The following is a 26463-nucleotide window of genomic DNA, read 5'->3' as shown; positions in this document are numbered from 1 at the left end:
AGATTCAAGCATTGATTTAATTGAATGAATAATTAGAGCAAAGTGCTGAAATGCTTTTAGGGAAGGTTGATATGTATAAAATAGTCCAATTGGTTAAAGAGGGTAACTAAATCTAAAAAGAACAATTTACCAATACAAAAACGAAGAAACTTATATTTGATTTTAAAATGAATACACACAATCATATAACACAAAAAGCCTTTTTAGCTGTGTTTCTATGTCTGCAGACTCCTCCCACATGATCAGGAATTGAGCAAGCAAATGTGACACAAAATTATACCTTAGGCACCTGACGGTTCTTATCTATATCACGTAGTATGATGTCAACGTGCTGCCTAGCAACCACTTAGCAGTACGCTAAAAATACCTCTATTTAACATGTACGCTTCCTCTATAGGACCTTATGAAAGCATCATATCATTTTTACCCCTCAGCCGTAAAAGGCTGATGTGGTATTATAATCACCCAGCGGGGCAGGCAGGCGGTGTATTCAAGTTTTTGAGTACAGCGATTTTAGATTTTATACCATAGGTGCATCTATTAAAAATTTCAGAGGTGTTCGAAACAACTGAGTCTCGCTGTTTGAATGTTGACCTCAAGGTCAAAAGTCAGCTTTTCTGAAAATCACCTGGGATTTTCAAATTTATACTATAGGCGCACGTACTTCGAGGCTGAGGGGTAACACCAGTGGTTACTTGTATTTGTATGTCAGGAAAATAACATCTAATCTATATCCACAAAACTTAAGTCTTTAATTATATATTATGATGCCATCAGGTTGCCTGGAAATCCCCTAGCAATGGCCAAATAAGACTTAGTTTTTTGCGTTTATGCGCCTACACACATGAACTCATCCCATCATTTTAATTCATGGCAGTATCATCTCATTTATATCAACAAAAGTGGAATTATGTTACAATATCGTCGCATTGCCTAGCAACCACATTGCAACGGGATAATATGGCCCATTTTATTTTTTTCTGTTCATGCTCTTATGGTGCTTTTATGAGGTTTTGTATCATTTTAAATTCAGTATAATAACAACTAATTTATATCCACAAAATCTAAATTAAGCATGATGTGTTATGACGCCACCAGGTAGCTTGGCAGCCACCTAGCAACATGCTAACAAGACCTTGTCTTAGCATTTATGCACAAAACACCTTTTGTGTTAGGTTAAACAAGCGTGCTAGTATTTTTAAAAGGAAAAAAGAAAAAAAAAGTAACATTTATTGGTTTGAGCGTAATTCATTATCTCTTTGACTTTTGATTAATTATTTTGAGTTTTGGAAATACAAATTAGGTACTCAGTTAGATGCTTTATTTCACAATTTATGTATTCAAACTGTCCACAATCTAAAATACTGTATAGGTCAGATGTATTTACAAATTCAAGTAAAGGCAATCAAGATGCTCATAGCAGTGGTGCAATTGAGATATAAAATGAGAAATTCTAAATATAAGATCTACAGAACGGATTTTAAATGATGATTTTTAACATTAAACATAAAAATTTTAAATTACATTTGAAACAATAAAATCTTTGTATATAAAATGTATAAATAAAATCTTTTTTAAGCCTATTTGCGATTCCATACTAAGTTTCACTATGCACATCTTCTGTGTCTTATAAAAAACTTTTTTCATGCTACTGCTTCTAATGTTGTTCCCATGATATGGATATACTATCTCAGTGCAAATATTCTTAGCAACCAACCAGCAGCCAGATTCAAATTGCTGTGACAGCTACCATAAATTTCTCCGTCACTCACTCGATTCATCTTGGCCTCGAGTTTCCTTTTGTATCGCAGCTTAAAGCTGTTTACTGTAAAATCGCTACAACTGCCAAAACAGCACTCTGCTGACAACACACAGCAGACTTACAGTCACTTACATCTCTCACCCTGTTAATATGCCACACCATGACACAAGTGAGTCGGGTTGTTTTAAATTTTGTGTGTTACATGGCTTGGTAGGTTTCATTATCATTTATAATGGAAAAGCCACCGAACTTGGTTCAGGCGCTATAAATAAATAAGCCATGCTCCCGGAAGATTGCTTTGCACTGGTTTGATAGAAGTTTGAGTGAGCGTGTGGGGAGAGATTGGCCCAGTCGGCGATGGGGGATTATTCTTATACACACTCCATGGCTAATGAGAGAGGAGTAGCAACATGGCGGTGTTTAATTGGTCTGCTGTTGTGTAATCAGAATGGATGGTTTCATTCAGATGTGATTACACCCGGGCTCAGATAGGAAGGCAGGCGCTCATCAGCCTCAGTGACCTGCTTTTATTGGATTGTTCTTCAGTGAATGTTTAATGATAAGGTGTTCTCCCACTCCACATTTTGTACAGCACTCATTCATAAGCCCGACGAGCACATGGCCAAAGCCTAGAGCTGAGGAGTAGTCGGGCACTTAATCACGCCAACTGCAATGGGAATGCAGGATGAAAATGCTCTTGTCTTATTTATACCTGTTTACTTGGGCTCGGTGAGATTGTGTTTTGTGATGGATGGCAGTTGTTATAGTTGTCTGGGAGTGTCTGAGAACAAAGAGCAAGTTCCAATTTCATATTGTTTCATATGCTGTATCCATGACCGTGGCCCTTTTGAGCACTCCACATTCTGTCTTTTTTTTTTTTTTTTTTTTTTTTTTTTTTTTTGTATTGAACATGTTTGGCTTCACGCACACGAAGGCCAGCTTGTCAGCAAGCTGCAGTAATAGTGGGTGACTGGAGGTATTCTGGAAAGCCTTAGCGAGGGCTGCAGCTTTGATTTCCCCGTAGTCCTCCGCAGAGAGTTGGGGAAACAGAGAGGAGGGGATTATACAGCTCAGTCATTATTGTAGGAATGACAATGAAGAGAATAAAGCTTTGCTGGGCTGTTGTTTGGGGGGCGTCAGAACCCCTTTTTAGAGTGCATCTCAAAATAATACCATAGGCAAAGCCCTTCCAATTAATTCAAACATTAAGTCAGAGTAATTTGTTATTGTAACAGGATTGTGGGAAGATTTATGACGTTCAGTGATATACTATAAGAATTAACATACAACATTAAAGAGGAGCAAAGAGACTGCACTCTTGCAACTTCTATTGCTCATGAGGCGTTTCCTAAAATAGGCTTGGAACTGCAGATTTCTCTCTGAAGAGAGGGCATCTCTCTAGATCCGCACAATGCGTGGGGTGAACTGTACTTAATTCACTCACAAATCTATCCTACAAAGAGCCGGGCTGTCCTCCAGTGCACTGTCAGGCAGCTGAACTGATACTTGTCTACAAGCACGAGACGTGACAGGCCTGTGTCGCAGAACTGCTCCAGTGCAGTCTTGAACCCTTGGCCGGTGTACTCCTCAGGGATCACACAAACCTATCTCGTGTTGCCAATTTTGATGGGTAGGACACAGAGCCTGCTGTTTGCACGAGTCCTTCCCGATTAAGAAAACTGCATTTCAGATCTTAACAAGGAATTGTCCTGAAACAATCCCCTACAGACACGGGAGTGTGCAGTGTGTGGTGACAGAATCCGAAGATGCAAATTAAAGTCACATGACGTGTCACTCTCATGGGAAAGACCTGACATTTATTTATGGTCTGAAGCAAAGTCTGAGCCTTGACTCTGTGGGACTTTCTGAAAAACTAATGGAGGACGGGAAGAAAATTTCAGACTAATCCAAGGTTCATAACTCTCAACTGAGCCAGAGCAGAGACATTAGCATTTTTGAAATTAATAATTCATTGTGCCGAAACAGCAGCAAATGGCAGCAGCCATGACACAATTAGCCACTGCTATGTCTCAGGGCCTCGGTGCAAGATTTTTCATCTCGACACTGAGTTAAACAATGAACAATAATAGCGTTTTTCTTCTGAAGTAAGATGCGGCTGTATGTTTTCGATGACGACTTCATTCTCTGGCAGAGATGGGTGGGTTGACTATAACCCACAGCTTGAGAAATGTGCTTTGCCCATGATAGACATGCAATCCAACGGGGGGCTGGCTCAGTGAAAACCTTAACAGATGAGAGAGAAATATCTCTGTGGAAGTGATCTCCTGTGGAAGAAGATGAGAAATGCCTGAATAATCAGTAGTAGAGGAAGAAACTATTTTAACTTTACAGACAAAGCACAAGCCGTGAAGTTGCATATACTCAACAAAGGAGCTTAACTTATGTGAACTCCCAATTATGTAAATAGGATAACTTGAGAATGAGGCGACATAGGAGTTACAAATTGGTACCGTTGGTGTATTTACTAAAGATCTCAGTGATCTCGACTTCAAGGTCAGAGGTCAAGTTTTCTGAAAATCTTGTGAATGCGATGCGATAACTTGAGAACATACTATTTTGAAATTGATACCATAGGTTTGTTTTAGGAGGCTAAGGGATTGCATTTATTTTCTTTGACGCAGTCAGATTGAGGTCTTTTTTTCACCCCAAGTTTTCACACGCATTACATTTTACTGTTACCTACTGGCATTTTACCCATATTTGTTTCAGAGAAATGTAATTATCTGGCAGTACAGACACCATTTTGTTATGTTATCAGTGTGCAGCACTTACTTTGCACCACTGTTCACAAAATCAAATGAGAAACAGGTTTGGAGTAATATTAAAAAAAAAAAAAAAAGAGCATGAAGTTATGCATACCTGGATGTATTTCTTGTACATGAAGAGTTCAAACATTTATATATCTTATTGAGGACATCTAATTGACATAATGCTTTCCCTGGCCTCATACCTTAACCCTAACCATCAAAATGAATGCCTAAACCTAAGCATAATCTAATTGTAACCCTGATACTAAGATGACATTTTGAGCCTCTAAAATGTCTTCAAACTCGTGGGGACGGGGATTTTGTCCCCATAAGTGACTGTTGGTCCCCACAAGTATAGTGTCATGCCAATTTTCTGTCCTCACAAAGAGTCTAAACATGGGCGTGTACATGCACGCACGCACGCACGCACACACAAACAGACTCACACAGCCGTCATTTCATTTTAAAAATGTTTCTGTCATATCTGTCCTTGCAGGTACCACATTTCTGTTTTTTCTTGTTTGTTTTTTGTAACACAGTGTGTCCTTTTGTAGGAGACATACATCTCTACCAGTTGAAGTCACAGAGAATCCCGGGAGGTTGGTTTCTGAAGGTTGCAGAAGAGTCACCCCCTGCCGCAAGTGGAAGTCTGCTTCCTTTGGGTACAGTGAGATGTTAATTTTAACAGTTACTTCACATTCAGTTTGTCTCATAAGCACTGCAGCAAAACAATATTTTCCTTGTCTTCCTCTTGTTAATGTCTAAAACTCTTCACTGGTGATATTGATCGCCCTGCTAATTAGCCTCTCTATGTCGGAAGTATTGGCCGTGACAGCTTGACAGCTGCAAACTTTGCCGCGTCCTAATGTTCGAGGCTTTGCAGCTGCTCTCATCAGCTTTTTATGACACAGCAGTTTGATTGCTGCAGTGCCTTTTTTTTCTGATCTGCACATTAAAGTCTTCATAACCAAATGCACTGTAGGAGGAAATCATTAAGTATAGCCTTCACGAAATATGACCCTTCATTGCTGCGTACCCATTAGCCGTGCTGAGCTTGGACCTTGACAATCTCTCAACAATGAGGAGGGAGCAGAGCACAAAGTCGCATCGACGGGACAGACTTGGGGGTGGTCTTTAAAAGGCATGAGTTTCATAAGAGACACCTCCCTGTGCTGTATGCTTCATCATCAAAAAGCAACGTGCCCTAATCCACAGCCCAATTTTAGCTCGCGTGCAACCCAAAAATAAATCCTACTGCATAGTGGGAACATGCTCTATTTTTAAAGAGCAGTGTTCAGAGGTTTCTGATGAGTAGTAACATCTGTGGGTTGTTTTTAGACTTCTGTAACACTGCAGAAAGGAGGCTTTGCTATTTCTTGCTGATTAATATCTCATTCACTCATGCTCCATCTATTTGTCTCAATATGATTGTTATACAGTAAGTAATTTTCAGGCGTAAAGTTAATGGGTTAAATGGATCATGACTGCAAACAAGATGATGGCTGTGCTTTGAGGTTTAATATTTTCCTCTTCAGCTCAGCAGCACTGCTTGCGTCCGTCAGCGTTTACTTATCTCACAGTTAGAATGGGATAATTATTAAATGATGGTAAAAGAGAACGAGCCCCCTTCCTGATCGTTTTGGCTTTGCTGATTGATTTCAAATGGTCTTGCTTTAATGCTGCGTCCCAGATGTAATTATTAATGTGCGCAAGTTAATTATTATTGATCTTTCCTTTTAGTTAGAGAGCTCACAATTACCAACAGCAAAAGCAGAAAAATGGATCAGTTTGGTCAACATGATAGAGTTGTGTCTCACACACACACAGACACACACACAGTCATGTTTGCATATCTTTGTGGGGACATCTAATTGACATAGTGCTTACGCTAGCCACTACACCTAAGCCTAACCATAAAAACTGAATGACTAACCCTAACCCTTAGCCTAAACCTAACCATAACCTGGTTGTAACCCTAACACCAAAACCACATTTTGAGTCTCAAAAAATGTCCCCATAAGTGCTGTTGGTCCCCACAAGTGTTTTGGTCCCCACAAAGATATATAAACATAGTACACACACACACTCATTTACACACTTGCACCGGTGCTTGCACACTCACAGGAAATGGTAAGTGACAGGGTGGACTGGAAGTTTGCAAATCAGTTCACTGCATGGCCCAAAATGTAAGCAAACATTTGTTATAAAGGCCTTGGTCACAGCTGTCTTTTGTCATGCTTGACTTGTTTTGGAGGGTATTATTTCCTTTAGAAAGAGAGGAAACTCGCTGCATATGGTGTTTCAAAGGTCCTGTGCCAGATTTGAACCCAGGATGTTGCACTGTACACCACAGTGACTAGAAAACAATATTTTTTTTTTCACATCATGTCTGAAAAGAAATGTTGGGTTATCCTTCCTTCTCGAGGGACGCTGGGTGTTTGAGGCTCTCATCGACTGGGTGACTCTTTTTTTTTTGGAAGTACCGTATGTTTTTGTGGCACTAACAAAATGGAGAAGGTGAAATATTAATTACTATGGCATTTGTGGCCTGCTGTGCTATGCCCTGCAGATTATTTCATATTGTTTTAGTAATTCTAGACTTTGGAAACTAAGTTAAAAGACTTATTAGGGATTAATGGAACAAGTTTGGTGTCAAAGCTGTGTCATTCACAGAGCTCAGCTTGCTCCTCATCCTCCAGAGTTAGGGCAGTCTCTGGGGGCGGCCAATTACATTCAGAGCATGTAGAGTGTCTGCTATACTGCAACAGCATAAACACACTCCAGGCACTGACTTTAATTGTTGCTTCTGCTGTATACTTTTCTTTACTTCTCTTTACTTGTTTGCTCTGCTTTATTTACTATGTACTTGTTCTTTCTCTGTTCTCTTCTACATCAAAGCATTTACATGATCAAATACCATTTCATCACCATTAGAGCAAGGCAATCCATTAGCTTAGATGTGAAAAACACTTTTTCATGCATAAACATGTCTGTTTGAGTCAATAATGGACATCTGATTATGTTTTTTTTCACTAAATCTGGTGATATTATGAGACTGTACAGATCAGACCAGACCAGTGCAACAACAATAAGCCTAGAAAAAGTTCACTTTCATACCACCAGTGTGGAAAAGTAATCTCCTTCAAATGTTTGGAGCACAAAAAACTGGTCCCAGCAGGTTTTGTCAGTGCATGATTTGTTTTCTTTAATGTAGACAACAGAATGGAAATATTGTCGATTTTTCTCATTCAGAAACTGTCAAAACATCCAGAAACTACAGAGAATCACAGGCAGTAAGAGATATCACTTACAGTCTGCCCCATACATTTTGGAAAAATGACACAAATGTTGTTCAATCTTGACTACTTGATTTAAAATCTATGGTGGTAGTGTACAATGAAGTGCAGACTTTTAGCTTTAATCCAAGGGGTATAGTAAAGTTATCGCATTAATTCTTTAGGAATTAAAAACATTTTTATGCATAGCCCCTCAAAAGTAATTAAACATACTAAGATGAATATAAGGATCTAAGTCCTTTGCCACAGATGAGTCCTGAAATCTAGAATCCATGGACATCATCAAATCCTGTTTTTCCCCCAGCTTTCCTGGCCCTTTACTGCAGCTGCCTTCAGTTGCTTCTTGTTTGTGCGTCATTCTGCATTCAGTTTTGTATTTAATAACTGAAAAACAAATATGTTTAGCTGAGATCAGTTAATTGAGTTTCTAAGTTATTGGAAGGACATCGTGTGAGCTCCTGAGGCAGGTAGTTCCAAAGCTGAGGGTCCCTGATGGCAAAAGCAAAGTCGCCTTTAGATTTAAGCCTTGATATTTGGAACTGCCAGGAGGACCCCATCTAGAGGTTGAATTCGCTCATACAGGGTCAACATTGTTCCTGTGTATCTAAGGGGCCAGACTCAAACTTGCTTTAAAAGTGAAAATTTTAAAATGATATCTGAAACGTACTGGTAGCCAGTCGAGAGGAACCAGCATTTTGGTGATGGGATTCTGCCCGCTTAAACCAGTAAGAAAAACTGTGAACATTTTGCTACTCTTGGTGGTGGTCTTTAGCACCTTGGACAGGAAAATGTGTCAGCATAAGCTCCAAGCATTCACACGTAAATCACCCAGCTGAAACACTGAAATGTTACTGGTGTGATGATGGCCTGCAATGTAATAGCATATGTGAACCACAACAAAGAAGATGGATTGCCTGACTTCTATCAGGACGCACACATAATTTTCCTCAAGATATATAATTCTTTTTCAATTCTTGACTTGCTTTAAAGTGCAGTAAATCAGGAGCTAGCGACAAATCAGAGTCTGTAGACCAAAGTGGAACAGAGAGAAGAGGAAACATAACTACATTTAAAAAAAAAAAAAAAAAAAAAAAAAAAAGGAAAGTTATTTTAAAGGGGTGAATTCACAAAAAGAAAATGGATGACTTCCATATTAATTATAAATTATACTGTTTTGTTATCTACAAAATGTTTTTACTTCTACATATAGAAGTGAAAGTACTGTACTTACACTTGATAACAGGCTTTAATAACCTAAGAACTGAAACTATAAAGAGATTAGGTTAAAGTTTCCCAGCAACCATGGTAAAAAAAATGACATTTGGTTTATCGGAGCGATCGTGGCTCAAAAGTTGGGAGTTCGCCTTGTAATTGGAAGGTTGCCGGTTCGAGCCTCGGCTTGGACAGTCTCTGTCATTGTGTCCTTGAGCAAGACACTTCACCCGTTGCCTACTGGTGGTGGTCAGAGGGCCCGGTGGCGCCAGTGTCCGGCAGCCTCGCCTCTGTCAGTGCGCCCCAGGGTGGCTGTGGCTACAATGTAGCTTGCATCACCAGTGTGTGAATTTTACCTGTACAGCATCCCGCTGAGTGTATCGCTTGCTCCTAGCTCTGGAATGACCTGCTAGAGGAAATTAAGTCGAGTCAGTCTTTCTTTGAGTCTTAAAACACATTTTTATGACAATGCTTTCCCTTTGAGTTTTTCACTTGCTTTGAATAGTCTACTTCCTCAGTACATTACTCAGTACAACTTATTGGAATTGATGTTGGCTTTATTTAAAATGGCCAATAAATGAAATGTAAAAAAAAAACAAAAAAAAATGTTGACAACACACAAATAAAACAACCAGCTGATCCGAGCACAATCGGGCAGAGAATAATAGAGTAATCTGTGACTTGTTGTTGTATTATAAGAAAGAAAGAACACATAAATAACTGTTCACTTTTTATTTTGTGTGACTGAAGGAAAAAAGTATTTGCCAGTATATCAGATTTTTACATCACCAAATATCTGTGTCCACATTGGTCTTAAACGTCAGTGGAGCTCTAGTTTGTTTTTATTTTGTTCAGTCTTGGTTTTATTGTATTGCTCCTGTGTAGCATCTCGCAACATGATTTTTAAGTGCTGCTTTAAATAACTAGTTGTTATTATTAGTGAGCGATATACTGAAACTCAAAATACAGCCAAATATTTAGCTTTCAGTCTCATCATTTGCCATCTCCGCCTCTGTAACGATTTCTCCCACTTCTGTCTCTTCTGTGGCTCTGGTTTCATTTGTAAAGACTAGTGGCTGTTTCATTTCTACTCCTCTCCCATGACTGTTGAGCGTAGAGTGGGAGAGGTGAAAACAGGAAGTGTGTTTATGTCAGACTAAGAAAGCGAAACTGGAGCATACAGCCAGTCCAATAGGGATGCAGGATCTCAGCTTATTGTGAGAAAGGATCATTGCTCTATACGGTTTACTGAGGGAAAAGAATCCAAATTCATCTGCAGGCATGTGATGGAAACTTGAAAGAAAATGGTACAAAAGCAGCATATTATATGTTATAATATAGGAATATAGACAACCACATGAAATGAAGGGTAAAAAAACACATTTTCTTCCTCAGTATCTGTAAATTACATGAACAGAAAGCATGTTTTAACTGATTTTGGGTGCTGCATGTATTCATTGCCTGCAGCTGCCTTCTAGTTCAGTCCCGTCCAGATTTAAGACTTCTTCTGCACCCATCAAGCTCAGCCCAAGGCTGAATGAATGCTTTTAACTACCCAAGATGCTTTCCCTCTCTTCCCTCTCACGCTTTCCTCACCTCACGCCTCTCTTTTAATTCCCCCCCCCCTTTTTTTTCTCCAGATATTCTCTTTGTTCTTTCACTCAATCAAATATAAATAAATAAATATCATCTGCTGGTCTGTAATCTTTCACCTCCTTTGACTCTGTGGTACGTATCTGTGTCTCCCTTTTTCTCTCATCAATTAAAACAACCCATCTGACTTGATTAATAGCTAAGGGGCAGAAGTAAAAGTGGGATGGTGAAGTGTAACTCTTTCTGAAGTGTTTACACCCCTCTCTTAAGGCTCCAGTAGGTTGTAAACTTGCTGTTACTGGACTGGTCCATTTATTTGAATTTGATGTTTGTATTATCTGGCATTTGACTTTTAGAAAACACCTAAACTTGGATCTCCACTAGTACATATTTAATTCCGGGGTTTTATGTTTTTAATTATAATTATAAAGTTAAATGGCTATTTCATAACAGGACCTGTGATTACGTTCACTGCAGAGCTCATTGATTCCTGCAAATTGGCCTTTCTTCCTGGGATCGCAGACCCCCACCCTAACCTTCTGCTGATGCAGCCAATGTCTTATTTGCTGATGGCTGGAGGCAGAAAGGCAGCCCGGGAGACTGTGATCTAGCTGCAGGGGTGAATATAGTGCAAAGCGACACATACACAGAAAAATGACAATATGTAGGTTCATGAACCCTGCATCATGACTGTTATTGCAGGTATTTCATTGCAGCATTCCCCTTCTGTAAGGCCTTGACAGTATCCGTGGTCATTTGGAAAGGAGTTTAACGATGCACTAAACATTTATTGTATGTGGCTGCAAACAGTCCCGGATAAATGAATGAGCAGTTGTGTCCAAGAGTTAGTGTTGGTTTTTAAAAAGAAAAGGAAGAAAAAAAAAAAAAGAGCAATTAAAGTGCCTTCCGCCCTCCATAAAATTCAGACTGTTATTTAATGCTTTCTTTTTTGGTTCTTTTTCTTTACTGCCGTCAATATTGAAAAGGTTTGATTCCACCAGATGGGAAATTACATCTGTGCAATGATTTAATAGGCCTGTGAAATAGAAGGCCCACTACCTTAATGTGTTTGAACTCTTGAGAAAACTCTTTGAAGTTCCCAGCTTCTGTTTCGTCATCACATTCTCTTAAGAGTTAATTACAGGCTCCACGCTGCGCTCTGAAGCTGCATAGCTGGGAACACACAGTTTTGATTTAGAAGTAAACGCAGGCCATTTGGTTCGTAATAAGTTGCTTTGACTCTAAGTAGCAGAGCAGAATTTGATGCTTTTTGTTGTGCCATGTGCCTTTCACTTGACTCAGTTTTGCAGTTAATGCTTTTGGGCAAGATGCACGCATGTGTGGTTGATCTGCGTATGTGTGCTGTCACTTTCGCATGCAGACAGCCATGCCGCACATAAACAGTTTTCAAAGATTGCGATGCTGTGCTATAAAGCCTGGCAAGCTGTCAGTTGTGATGTTATGGCTATGTTTTCACTCTAACTCATTCATAATGGGGAGCATTTATGATTTTTCTTATTTTCTGTCATATATATGGTTACATTCACCTAACAGTGAAAGATTGTACATTTAGTCCCAGGAGGACAGACAGAAAAGAAAATCTGTCAAATCAAACATTCAAATCTATCTACTGTGGTGACTCCATGTGGAGCATCTGAAAGTAGATTGTAGACAATGACACTTCAGTTCAATTAAAAACTGTCCAAAGAATTATGCAGATCTGGAAAGACTGTGGCGAACCATCACCTTCGAGGAAGAAATGGGTTGGGGAAAAAACTTGTATAATCATGATTGGCATTTTCTCAAATATTTGGTAAAATCAAATCACAAAAAATCCACAGTAGAACTCACTGCCATGTTTAATAGTGAAAGTGAGGATATTTCCATGCATACAATGTAAAGAGACCTTAGGGTATTGGGACTAAAGAGCTGAAGTAATCCACTCATCAGTGATCATAGAGATTGGACTCAGGAGTAGAGGAAAAAGGTAACGTGGTCTAATGAGTCCTGTTCTAGAGTGATGGGTGCAGCAGACAAAGTGATGCGCCCATCATACCTGGCGCCTGCCGTGAAAGCCTGTGGGGCCGCTATTATGATCTGGGGTTTCTTCAGTTCAGTAACATTATGTGTCAAAAAATTAGGTCAGCTGACTACCTGAATATACTGAATGACCAGGTTTTTCCATCAGTGGAGTTTTCTTTTTCCATGCCACAGGCATATTGCAAGATGACATTCCCATGATTCATCAGGCTCAAATTGTGAAAGAGTGGTTCAGGGAACATGAGATATGATTTCAAATGTGGAACGAAAACCACAGGATCCGGACCTTAACCCTAGTGAGAATCTGTAGGATGTGCAGGAGAGGATTTTTTTGTTGTGGGCCGTAGTTTGCCTGGCAGTGTGTATTGTGGGTTTTTGTTTTGTTTTCTTTTTCTTTTTCTTCTTTTGCTTTTCTTTTTTTTTAATTTATTGACAATTGCCCATAACGTGTGGACTTAACTCTGTTTAAAAATGGTGGATGCTCATATTAGACATTAACAAAACTTTGAGTAGTGGTGAGCACTATAGTCTCACCCTCTCACTGTTGTCTTTTACTTGTGGCGTATAGCATGTGTGGGGGGAAAAGGTGTCTTAACACCTTATAAATAAGGTTTATTTTAAATATTATCACACAAAGCTTCTCTTGTAGAGTTCCCCATCAAGAATTACAGATGATTTATACATATCACCCGCACAGCAATAAAACTTGCCTTATACTGTGTAGATGCTTATACTGCTCTGTGACTAAAACAGCTCTGACACTGGGGGGGGAATTAGAAAAGGACGTCTGGGGGTGCCCTGTGGTGTTTAGGTGGGCGCTAAGTTAGTAACAGCTAACAGCATCTTAAAGGTCACAAATGTTGTTCATTTCACCTTTCAGTGGTTTTAATGTTGCAGCAAATTCAATTCAATAATCTATACAGGACTGCTAAAAGTTGTATAAAAAGACCCCAGAAAACTTGTAAGTTCTTTTTGTTTGTTCTTTTTGTTGTTGTTTTAAAATTAAACTCATTTTCAATCAGTTAAATTATATAAAATAGCTGACTGAAAATTTGAGAGTTTTGAGAAAGAAATAACATTTAAAGTAATTCATTCATTGTTGATTATTTTCTGCCTATTCCTTGGAAACTGAGCGTGTTTCTTTTATTTGGGAAGATGCTGAGCATTTTTGAAATGGTTCATGGAAATGGTAAATGACATGTATTTCATTTCATTTCATAAGAATTTTAAGGGTTAAGTTGATTACAAAACAAAATCAGTTCTAAACATGTTACATTATTAAGTATCTGTTGGCATAGTAGCTTTTTAAAAAGATATTGCCTAACATTTTGTGTTTGTTGTGCAGTTTCTATTTGGTCTGTTTCCAAGGGTAAGACCTGCCATTGGATGCACTATTACCTTGACAGTCATAATAACCACGCTGCAATTAAAAATTAAGACATTATTAAAATGAGCACACATTCTGCTTACAGTCGTAGCCTTAAAACCTTCAATCTTGAATCATTTATCAGCCAGAAAACCTAATAATAGTTTAATAATTTGCCATGGCGTGATTTGCGATATGACATACTGCTCTTGTTTAAAAAAATAAATAAATAAAATAAAAATAATTTTGTGTTTTCAGCAGATGAGAAAATAATTTTGAAACTACAACATGTGTCTGCACAGGAAAGTGGTTTAATTAGAATAAAATGTATTTGTGTGCTCCCCTTCAGAAAGGCAGGAGTTTGCAATTCTTCATGCATGACTGAACTCCGATGTGTCTGTTATAAATGCATCCCGTCAGCAGTAATGAAAAGTCACCCAGATGTGTGGCGACAGGGCACAGGTGTTACATTTCAAGACAAAATCATGTGTGACACAAGTATGATTTGGAGAGCCTTTAGGTGATACATGTGCAAGCACTGCACCTCCAGCTAGAAGAAAAAACATGTCAGAGCATCCTTTTTTCCTCAACCAGTGCTTTTCTTTCACTGTATTACCCACTGCCACTTTCCGTGTTAAATTAGATATAGTGAGAGATTAGTGCTACTGTGCGACTGCCTCAAAGAGCTTATCCTTTCATTAGTTCCGTGCAACATTAATATCAGGCAAAAGAGACTGGGAGTGTTTCAGATCTATCTCTCAGTTTGATACGAGGCATTTGCAATTCCAAAGCCCCACATCAGCACCCGGATCGAGCTGGGGGAAGAGCTCACAGGGATGAGGTGAAGGCGCAAGGAGTAGCTTATCCAGGAAATAAAACTGAAACATTTGTTCTCTTCTGCTTTTTCAGCTCTGCCACTCAAGAGCAGGGATTTGTCTGTGCATGTGAAACAAGATATTAAAGTATTGCTGCTGCTGGATGAATGATCTGTTTGTGTGGGGGTGAAATTTCCTGCAAGCGAGGAGATGAATGACAAACTGTACATTACAATTATGACGATAATACATACTGTATCGCTCTGTTTTTAACCTTAGTTAAAATTTGCATGTATCTGGATTGTTTTCTTTCCTACTTGTTTTTACTATGCGAGTCAAGCAGTGCTGTAATTGGTGGAAATTGAGGCTTGAGCAAGAAAAGTGGATTTAGATCTCGCAATTTGTGACCTTACAGTAAGACAAACTTCTAATTAAACAGGATTTTTATCACCAAATGCAGTAATTGCATACTGTGTACTGTACTGTATACAAACATGGAACCATGCAGTACATATTATCAAAAGTAAGTGAGCTTTACAGAAAAAAGTAATAGCATTATGCTACTTTTCATATTAACGTTTTTAAATGAAAAGAAGACTCAGATGAACGCTTCAGTTATACTGTGGAGGCTATTTCGCTGCAGTGGTTTGGATCTACCTGTTCCTTAGAGAAAAGGATCAGTGCTAATAATTACAAAGTCATGGTCTCCTCCAGGAGGACAATGCTCCATCTGAGTATGAACATGATGTAAATCATATGCTGCGGCCTTCACAGTCAACAGACTTTAACCGAGCTGATACCTGTTCTGTCTGTACACACAGACATAGTCCAACAGTTTATTTTTCCTTTCGTTTGTGTGATAAGCTTATAACTATGGATGTTCCTGGCAACTAATAACAGAAAATCTAAGAAAATATTAAATGCATGGAAGTTAAACATTGGCCAAAGAAATATTTTTTTGGTTGGTTGATGATGCTGCAAATGCACACATTAATTTCCAATTTGGCTAATCTTATCAGTGCTAGCAGTGGTAGCTTAGGTTTCCTCCATTCTAGTGTCTATAACTCAGTGTAGAAAGTGGTCAGCTGCTTGGTTATATTACATTATTTGTTTTCTGACGCGGCTAAAGTAGAGCGCAGCCACGCTGGTTCCTTCTTGCTCATTTACAACTTCTATTCACAGAGAGAACGAACAACAGCAGGGCACAGTTGTTTGTTCATGGGTGGTGACCGGTCATGCCATATGCTTTTTGAACTGGCAACTTTAATTGCACATTAATAAATAAAAAAACAAACATGTTTAACTGACTTATATTTTTGGCATCAACTCATTTGTCTGGTCACCTCTCCAAAATTTGATTATAAAACATAAAGAAATTCAGCCCCAAAGTTGTTAAATTTGTGCTTATTTATAGTGAGCACCTAGAACAGTATAAAAAAAAGTGTATAGCAATATAGTTTCCCTTTCATATGATGTTTAAATATGTCAGTTTAATTTGTAGGATTTTTACATTAATTCACTGGTAATTGTGCCATAAATGATCTCTCTACGTCTTCCTTTGCATGCTGTATCAGTTATACCAAGTGCTGTAGCAGTATTACTGACATCGGCTTATGGAGGAGTCTAAACTTGTGATGAGCCTCAGCTGAGGCCCAAGGGGTCAAGTAATGTCTTTGTCTATACTTCATAGTTAGAGGCAGAGAGACAGCTCTTTGTTTGGCCTGCAATGAAAAGCTTGTCTGTCTTTTGCTTCTGATGTTCTTAGGCTTGAGGCCAAGTCAGTGACAGAAGGAGCCTTTGCACAGCACTGTGCCCTCTGCCAGCGAACTACAGAGAGGATGTGCTGTGTTGTTGCATGGAAAAACACAGGCAAACTAACCCTCTCACCTCTTTTCCCCAGAGCATTGTGCAGAGGTCCCCATCTAAAGGGGATTGGTCAGTTTTCCTAGCTTTTGAGACTGTAGTTGTTGTGATTAGGAAAATGTTTTTATGGAACAAAAAAGCGCTGGGTGTATTTTTTTTGTAAGTATTATTACTGAAAGCTGAAAACAAAACTGAAATGACTGAAGCGTCAAGTTTTGTGATGTTTTTCACTTTAATGATACCTTTTTGTTGGAAAGTACATAAACGGTACATAATCTTTGTTCATGGGTTTGCTTTGATACATTGTTAGCCTTCTTTCTTAAAGGGAGATTGCTTAAAAACCACATGCATTTGATTAATGTATCCAAATTAAGCAACACTGTAGCATCTGGTGCAACACTAAACCCCCATGAGTGACAGCATCAGTAAGCTTATTGATCACATCCTGTCACATCTTATTGCAGAAGATGTAGTGCACTGCCACCGTGTGGTCTGTCACTGTAAGTGCTGTGCTTAATGTCTTCTCTTTTGCTCTCTTCTTGCTCTTCATCACTCAGCTTGTCTTGATTTGAAGTGGGCTGAAATCTCATGAGAGGAGACGGCTCATTTTAGGACAAAATATGGCTTCCTGCTGGCACAGTCGGTTCCACCAGTGCTTTTTACAGATTGTGCAGACACATGCGTAGCACTGCATTTTGAGTGTGCAGTTTTGATGAAATAGGAGGCACCTAGTCACCCGAAGAAGAGAAGAAAATAGATTGCACTTCACTGGAAATGTGTTGATGCATTGTTTTATACATAGTTTATTTTTTTAGACATTAAACCAAGCAGAACTTGCTTTATGGAGAGGACTTGTTATCTGTCAGTCTCTGTTATGTTTGTACATCAACTTTAAAGTTAAGCTGAGAAACAGTTTTTGGACAATGGCAGTATTGTACAGCAGTAGACATTTTTAGTGTAAGATGAAGCTTAATGATTATTATCAGTGATGAAGTGTACACAGTGGTGATTGTGATTATTTGTCTAAACTGTTGAACTATTAAACAACAGGAGGGAAAAAAGTCAATCACAATTAGTACAAGAGGTTTAATCTTCAAATTGTCGGTACAGTTTAAAAAAAATCAATCAATATGTGCTGTTAAGAATGTGGCTCTAATGATTTTTAGGTCTGTGCATAAACGGTGCTGATTAATTTTCCGTCAATTAAATTATTTTCAGCTTTCATGCAAGAACATGAGGCACACTCAGTCAGCTCCTTTTGATTTGTTTTTTTTCCTTTGCTGTTTATGATCCACTAAGACAGTCCTGTGACCATCTCTATTTCCATCTTCACTTGCCTTCGTAACATTTAGCGAATGTGTCTGGCGCCCCCCTTTAAGAAGACAGACCTGTATAAAAGCCTGTGTGTTCATATAAAATACGTAAACAGACAAGATATTGGTGTTCTTTGCGTCTGGTTTTGTGTGCATGCCCTCTGCATAATATCCCGCGTACCGTCTACGGCTGGAAATTCAACATCGTACATAAAGGTCGCACAGAAGCATATCTTAATGTGTGCAAAGGTACACCTGGCAATAAAATAAGATTGCAACTGAAATATCAACCTCAGCACTTGTAATTCAGTCTCGTTTTGAAGGCCTGAAAACCTCTCCTTTGTGCTGAATATGGTAACCATGAATTTAATGTTATTTGTCAGGTTTAAAGAACATCTTTCTCGCCACTGTGCTCCTCGGTCTGTATGTGCCCTGACTACTAAATCTCTGCTCTTGGTTTGCCGTTTAACAGAATGGAACTTACCATCGTTCCCATCAACCTCCAACCACCAAGTATCTTTTTGTCATCCATGCCCACAAACACCTACACTGACTATGTTTATATGCCAGTTTGGTTAAAAAATTAATAAATGCACATTTTACATTACAGCCCTGTATTTAGAGTTAGAAATGGAAATAAAGTTATACATTTTAAAAATACAACAAAAAAAGGCCCCGAACAGTTGAGCACCTGGAATCTTCCAGCCAGTCTTTGTCAGGTAGATGAGCAACATCCCCTCAATCTAAGAAAAAATACACAATCAATCCAATGTTGAATTTAACATCAGATGTGTTCAAAAGTGCAACAATAAAAACGACTAGTGTGTGAGTTAGATGGTACAATATTCAATACATTTAGCAAAATGTTAAGTAGAACTAATATCAATGCTAACATCAGAGCCCTGGATGAGAACCGGAAGCATGTGCTGAGGTTATTAAAATGAATGCTCTTATTACTTATACACTCAACTGGTTGCCATCGCTGTCAATGTTGGGAAGTGACAAGATGTATACAGCAAAACTGTGGTATAGCCATTATACCAGGGGTGGGCAATTCCAGGCCCTGAGGGCCGGTGTCCTGCAGGTTTTAGATCTCACCTTGGGTCAACACACCTGAATCACATGATTAGTTCGTTACCAGGCATCTGGAGAACTGCAGGAGCTAATTTAGCCATTTAAATCAGCTGTGTTGGTTCAAGGACACATCTAAAACCTGCAGGGACACCGGCCCTCGAGGCCTGGAGTTGCCCACCCCTGCATTATACTAAGGCTTGTCTCCTTTGGTACATGTAAATTTAAATCTTAAATTTTAAATCTCACATTGCAAGCCATGACCCAGGAACATTTGACACTCTTGTCATTCGTTGTTTGGGAGTCTTGTTTTCCGTATAGAGGTATGAACTGATCAATGACTGTGACTGTGTTAACTGACTGTGATTAACATTACTTGATTTCCATGCATATACTCATAAATCACAAATTCAAGACATTATGCCAGAAATTGAGAAATCTGCACTTTTCTTAATAATTACAGCATACACAGCTTGTGTGACTGCAATTTAGATAATGGACGTGCTGTACATCTTTAACCACTGCACATGCTCATTAACAAACATAGTGGTTGCACTAATTTGACACTGGATTGAAGTGAGGTTAACTTTGATGATGAAACACATTCTTCTTGGACTTTGAACCACAAGCCTTGGGTTTCTGTCTATATTCTACCGTGTGTGTGTGTGTGTGTGTGTGTGTGTGTGTGTGTGTGTGTGTGTGGCCTTGTAAAGTCCCTATGAGAGTTGTTCTTCATACACATTATCCTCCCTGCCTACAGTCTCGCTTTGGATGCTGTTGAGGGTGTCAAGTCAACAACACTAACATCTATTTCCTAAGGGCATGGTACATTGTAGCTATAATAAGACACACTGTACATCATGTGCATCTTGTGGTTGTTTTGATGCATTTTTGCAACCAAAACTTCAGTTTTCTCCATAATATAACTGTATTTCTGCTTGTTAGTTCACACTTCCTGTCTGGTTTTGGAATTACTTGCACATGATGCAATATCTGTGCAAGCCATGTTGTTTCTAATACCCAACTTGGTGTGTCAGAGATTGCAAAGTTATGAACTGCAGTAATATGATTTGTAACTTATTTACCTTTATTTCTAGACGATTATTTGCCATATATCCATGAACTGATCTCCTTAGTTCTTTCATAGTTTTTAAAATATTTTTTTATGCAGGCATAATTAACTAGAGCCATGCTGCATCTTTACCTGCTTGCGCCACTCCTCATTAGACTGTGTGTTTTGAAAGACACTACAGAGAAAAGTGCATTGATTCCAGTGGAGAGAAAGATGCCGAGGGAGGGAACAGGGGTTGGGTATGTGAGAAGAAGAGAAATGGTAAAAGAGAGAGGGAGTGAAAACAAAATGGGAGGGAGGGGAGAGAGAGAGAAGGCATGATAATGAGCCCTACCTCTGACACATCCTCCTGTTTCTATGGAGACCAAGGAGCCAATCATACAGCCCTGCTGAGGACTGTACTACTGAGAGCAGATAAGAGGGTGGAGAGAGGTGTACACAGAGGCTCCTCTCTGTTTATGAGAGCCAATAAAATCCCAGTAGCTCTCCAGGAGGTAGTGCCTTCTTGCTTTCCTTTAAATGTGGAAGTCACCCCTGGCATTGATATCAGTAAAGAATTAGTAATCACAGAGAAGAAGAAGAAGAAAAAGAGGAAGAGAGGCTTATCACGAGACATCTCCTTTAGAGCTCTACAAGACCCCACCCCACACCTCCTCTTCCACCATCAGCCCCACCCCCCTTAGCCCCCCACCAGCTGCCAGCCTCTTGGATGCTCCTTGTTACATCACACGCACTGCCCTCTGGCAGCTCGTGTTTGTGACTGGGAGGGAGAGGGAGTGTGAATGTGAGTGAGCCCGTGTGCGCACGCTGTCCCACTGTCGAGTCCCGTTGACCAGCATACAGGATGGACAAACCAAGTGTTTGGCGCGCCGTGGTGAGCAGCACAGACCCCAGGAGAACAAGAGACCCCGGGTCCCATTCAAGCAGACCGGGCTCCGCCATGGGTTACCGGCTCTACGACATGTGAGTAACATGTTTTGTGCGAATGCAGACAGGACAGCCAGACAGGCGGGCTCGCCTGCCTGGGCGGCACTGATGCAGCTCCCATTCATAGAGACAGCAGTTGAGTGGGTGGCGGTGGAATACAGGGTGTCTACCTCTCTGGTGTCCATGCTGAGTCACCTATGGCATCCGGACCTTGCTTCGTCCTCTTGTGTTCCCTTCCTGAGCCTTCATCGTAAACAACGTCTCTCCTGGGGAGGGGCGGCGAGGTGGACCATACGTTTGTTTGAATGACATTCTCAGTTTTCAGCAAGATGAGTTAATACCATGTGTCTCCATGTAAATTGATAAAACCTATGTGTTGTTTGGTATTTTGAGTCTGCCATTATAACAGAAAGCACAACAGAGTCATGTGAATAATGGTTTTAGAGCCTCTGGTGGCTGGGAAACATGACTCATTTCTGGATGATGCTGTGACAGCTCGTACTGGGCACATGAGTTCCTCACAGCTTCTGCTGTATATTTGAGGGTGTCTGTGTGTGTGTGTGTGTGTGTGTGTGTGTGTGTGTGTGTGTGTGTGTGTGTGTGTGTGTGTGTGTGTGTGTGTGTGTGTGTGTGTGTGTGTGTGTGTGTAAAATGCGGCTGGGTCTAAGCTGTTATTTTTGGGATGGCGATGAGTCCTACGGTCTGTGTGGAAAGCTTGCATTTCTGCTTCAGTAAATTATGTGTGAATTCTCCTGTAATGAAAGAGAGACAAAATCCTCTTATGTGTTTTTGAAGCTAAATAATAGTATTATTGTTGTTGTTGCGCTCCACATTTTTTTTACATGTGCTCTTCTGCTGTCTAGCACATAAACACATCAGCTGAATAAGCATTTCGCTGCCTTATTTCTCTGCAGAGGGACCTTCAGGTTTGTTTTCCCTCTTAAAGCGTGTCTTTGCTGCATCACTGTAGACCCTCTGATTTCCTTACAACCCTTTGAGTGTAACCATGTACTTGAACTTCACACATGTACTTACTAACTGATGCATAACGGTGAGCTGTATTACGCTGTCATGTCAGGATTTAATACCATACGTGGGTATCTGTCATCTTAATGAATATGAGACCTTCATGGGTCTCCACTGAGTCTTTCACAGGCAATCTGGCACTGCCATTTAGTAGATTTAATCTCTGCCTTGTTTCTGTTCAGCCTGTATTAGTAAATATGGACACTCCTCAGATTTTAAAGTTTCTTTCATAATTACAATTTTGTAATTTTATGCTTAACTTTGAATTGCATTTCTGGTTTTTGTTGTTGCATATTAAGCAGTTGTGTTCAGAGATGGTCGCTTATTTCTTTCATCCTCATTCCCTCTCAGCTCTAATCCAAGTAAAATCTTTAACCAAAGACTGTCACATGACCTGGGTGAGGAGCTGACAGCAGGAAAGTGAAAGTGTTGTGCAAATTGTGGTTATTGTTGTCTGGAGACTGAGAAGATGTACTGCTGACTGACACTAATGCTTGTGACTTTTGTGTCTGTCAAACAAACTGAGGATCACAATGTCTGTTCAATACTCCTTTAATGAGGAGCTGGAGTTGGACAAGCATGTTGTGTTGTAAATGTCATTTCATCGTATTTGGCAGCCGCCCACCTCACTCTGGAATTCCGATGCTGTCCCTGCAGCAGTGGAATGCCAAAAGGATGATGATGTCCTGGGTTTCACCAAAGACTTTCCTGCCCTAAAGGGATGCAGAGGTTGTCTTGAGCTGAATACACCATCATACACAAAGTGTAATTTGTTCAGTTGAGTACAGTGGAACAAGCATGCATTGGTTTTGGCTCCTGTATATATACTATTCTTGCAAGGAAAGCTTAAAGAAGAAGAATTCAGGCATTTTCAGAAGGTATTTTATGCAAAACATTTACTCTACATCATGTTCACACTGACACGAGTTGTTTTGAGGGACATAAATCAGTAGTCACTTTGCACCAGAAATGCTGAGCAGCCACATTATTCAGTACTTATTGATTTAGCGTGTGCACAAAAAGAGTTGTTGCTTTTTAATAATAGACTATTTTTGGTTTTCTAAATCATAAAAAATGCATGTGTTGGAGTCGAGATGCGTGAAAAATCAATTGAGCTGGTATCACTATTGTCCGTAACATTCGCATCCACAAGGTGTGATCTTTGTGCATGGATTATTTTTTGGGATTCAGAATCACTTTCTTATATATTCTGCAGTGCACCGAATATACAACATTTCATGGACAAAGCAGGTAATAAGCATCAACTGGCTTTATCTTTCGTTGAGATGAGCCATGCATTCTTGGAGGGCATTTGTGGAGTGAATTAATTTTTAACAGGATTGCCAATCCCTGTTACTAGATGTTCTAAATGCATTGCCCCCTGATCAAGTGACGCCAATGCTGATGAAAAAGAGAATGCGTCACCAAGGGGGTAAGGCAGTGACGCCACATTCCTCCACTTTGCGTGCTCTCTCAGTCTGCAGACCCAGCACACTTTGCTGTCAGAGGCTCAAGCTCAAAGACAACTGCCAGCACTGCTCTGAATATGCCTCTGCTGTAGACAGGAACTGTGAGATGCATGGAGCTATTGCATAAGACAACAACTGCATTGCCAGCACAAGGCACGACGAGCATGCTGTCAGTTCACATGGCATCAGCTGATGGGGCATAATGCTTAAAAGCAGGAAGTGAGTCACTTGTTAAAGCACATGCTCTTTGTATGTACAAACCTGTCTTCATGAAAGCCCTTTGTTCTTTTATTTGTCTGTGTCTAGTGTCCCTCATGGCAATTCTTAATTTACTCAAGGACTTAAATATATAATGTGTTTGTCGATCAATTGCGTTCTCATCAGTCCTTAATTTTTGACTGATGGCAGGATATTTACACCTTATAGTTCCCCCTCTTACCTCATCAGCATTGTTTTTGGCAGAAAACTAAACAGAATATATGAAAACAAATGCCATGCTTTTTTTTTTCTTTTTTTTTTTTTTGAAGGTGCAGGTGCATAGTATACTTCAACATCCAGTCAGAAATGTACCAGCAGTACAGTAGCATTTTGGTTTTTGCCGAAATGGCACAAACTTGGCTGTGCTCAATCAGCTCAAAGGCTGTCATTTGCACACTAAAACGTCAGCAGCTGGACATCTGTCGACTGACACTGAGATAGTGGCTGAGTTTGCAGCTGGAGCTGTGTCAGCCATGTGTGAGGATGATCAAACCAGTGGGAGCTGTGGGGCTCTCGGGGGCACATCTCAGTGAGTTGAAGTTTCCTCAGGGGAGTAGCTAGTGCTGATGCATTTGTGGTTTGAAACAGCCCATAATAAGCCTCTGCCTTTGCCAATGGCACCGTCAGAAGCCTCAGCACAGAGGAGAGTTGGGTGCTTTAGAAAAGGATGCATCTCCAGAACATTTTGTTCCTTTAGCGAAAATAAAAATGGATATGCGGGTGTGTTTGTCTGCAACAATGTTACATAATAACAACCAAACCAAGCGATCACTGACTACTGTTGTCTTTTCATTTTGATTGAGACTTTCATGGTTTTCTGTTCATAATTGGGAAAGGTGTAACTGTCACACTTAAAGCCTTTTCTGCACAGTGCCTACCAAGTGGCTCATGCTGCCTTACATTGTTTCATACAAGACATGCTAATCCTATCAGGGATATTAAACATTTCAAAGCAGTGTACCTGCATTCACAAATCCTGGACAAGTGCATATACTATAGCAGTTCTGTTACCAGCCCAAAGGTTATAACACAGCTTCAGGACGGCTGAGAGAGACTAAAAGCTGTGAGATCCTCCTCCAGAAGCCACAAAGTATTTCCCCCACTTTGTTTTTATTTTTCTTCTTTTTGTCTGTGCTTTGCTTTATGACTGTGTCTGGATTTTTCTGCTTCAATGCAAAACAAAAACTGGAGGAGTGAATTTACAGTCAGTATGGCTCATCCTCTGTTTCTCTTTCATTCTCTTTCGCCTCTGCTTCTGTCCTTTTTTTCACCATCCAACTAATGCTCTGCATGGCTGCTTTCAGGCTGACAGCTGAGCAGCTGTACTGTACAATCTGTGTGATACAGGAGCTTGTGCACATGCAAACTGCTGTAACTTTAGTGTAAGATTAGCTGCCCTGTAGTATAAGCTGTCATGCTAGTTGGACACTTTAACTTCTGTGTCTCCATTTTGCTTGTAATGAAATTAACATGCTGGGCTCAGGACGTCAGCATCCCAAACAGATGAGGAAGAAAAGCTGCATGGCACACTCTTAAATTTTATGCTGCTATTTATAATAAATACATTTGTAGTGATTTAAAAATGGATCCTTTTGTGAAGCCTATTGAAGTTGGCCACTGGAGATCTAAGTGATGCCCTGCTTATGTGATGTGGTATGAATTAGGAAGAAATAACTTCCATGGTGTTTTATTTGTTTGTTTTCTTGAGTGAATCGGCAAACTTGTCAGACTCCTCGTTGCTCCGATTACATCAGCTTTTGTGGCTTCGATGCCTTTAAAATATGAAAGTTACCCAAATTTGCCACCAGGGGGTGAACTTTTCTAACATATTCATTCAGACAGACTGTCCTTCACACAGAAATAAATCAAAAGCTCAGGATCAACTGTGCACTTAATGAAATGATGGGTATAATTATGTCATCATAATGCGTGCTTGTGTAGCTTTTTCCTGATGTTATAAGGCCTGGCATGGTTTTGGTAAAGGCCATCATCCTACCAGGTTCCTACTAGCAAAGGCAACCACCATCTTTCCCCATATTTTCCCCTCATCATGGAGTCTTTAAGCAACCTTATCAGTGATTGACTGTGGCAGTCATGGGGGAGAAGTGGGGTCCTGTGGCTGTAGTGCTCAGTATCATCATTTATCACTACACTAGTTTAATTCAGCAGCACAGTGGAGACAAAACCTGTCACAAGGCCGTTCAAATGAGGGCATGTATTCAGACTGATGGTTGAACAGGTATTTTATAGCCTTTTTGATCTCAGAGAGTGTGGGCTGTATTGATCCACCTGCAGTGCTCTGAGGATTTCAGTCATGAAAGATTTGGAATATTTATATATTTTTTATTTTATTTTACATGCACTATACGGACAAAAGTGTTGGCACACAGAATTTAATCTTTGAATTCAGGTGATTTCAGCCCTATTGCCACAGGTGTATAAAATCAAACACCTAGCCATGCAATTTGGCTTTATATTTGTGAAGTTCGTTCTAAACAGCTGACTAAATTTGACCATGGTACTGTAATAGGATCCCATTATTGCAATACGTCAGTTCATGAATTTCTTCCCTCTTAGATATTCCATGATCAGCTGTAAGTGGAAAGTCTTTA

At 39.8% G+C, this 26463-nt stretch overlaps 1 protein-coding gene across 4 annotated transcripts in view; it reads left to right on the top strand.

Moving 5' to 3' along the window:
- Positions 1–26463, top strand: part of LOC308407911 (IQ motif and SEC7 domain-containing protein 1-like) — a 93646-nt gene that overhangs the window by 20809 nt on the left and 46374 nt on the right. For 3 of the 4 annotated variants that reach the window (XM_080899866.1, XM_080899867.1, XM_080899869.1), the window contains exon 3: positions 5085–5192. In XM_080899866.1, coding sequence (XP_080755992.1) covers positions 5085–5192 — 108 coding nt within the window. Of the gene's footprint in view, positions 1–5084; positions 5193–21014; positions 21135–26463 lie in introns of all 4 variants that reach the window. The other variant, XM_080899870.1, reaches the window with a different exon arrangement.

The sequence above is a fragment of the Rhamphochromis sp. 'chilingali' genome (assembly GCF_963969265.1).
Source record: "Rhamphochromis sp. 'chilingali' genome assembly, chromosome: 12".
Lineage (NCBI taxonomy): Eukaryota > Metazoa > Chordata > Actinopteri > Cichliformes > Cichlidae > Rhamphochromis > Rhamphochromis sp. 'chilingali'.
The sequence above is the reverse complement of the archived record's forward strand: the minus strand, read 5'-3'. Positions and strand labels throughout refer to the sequence as shown.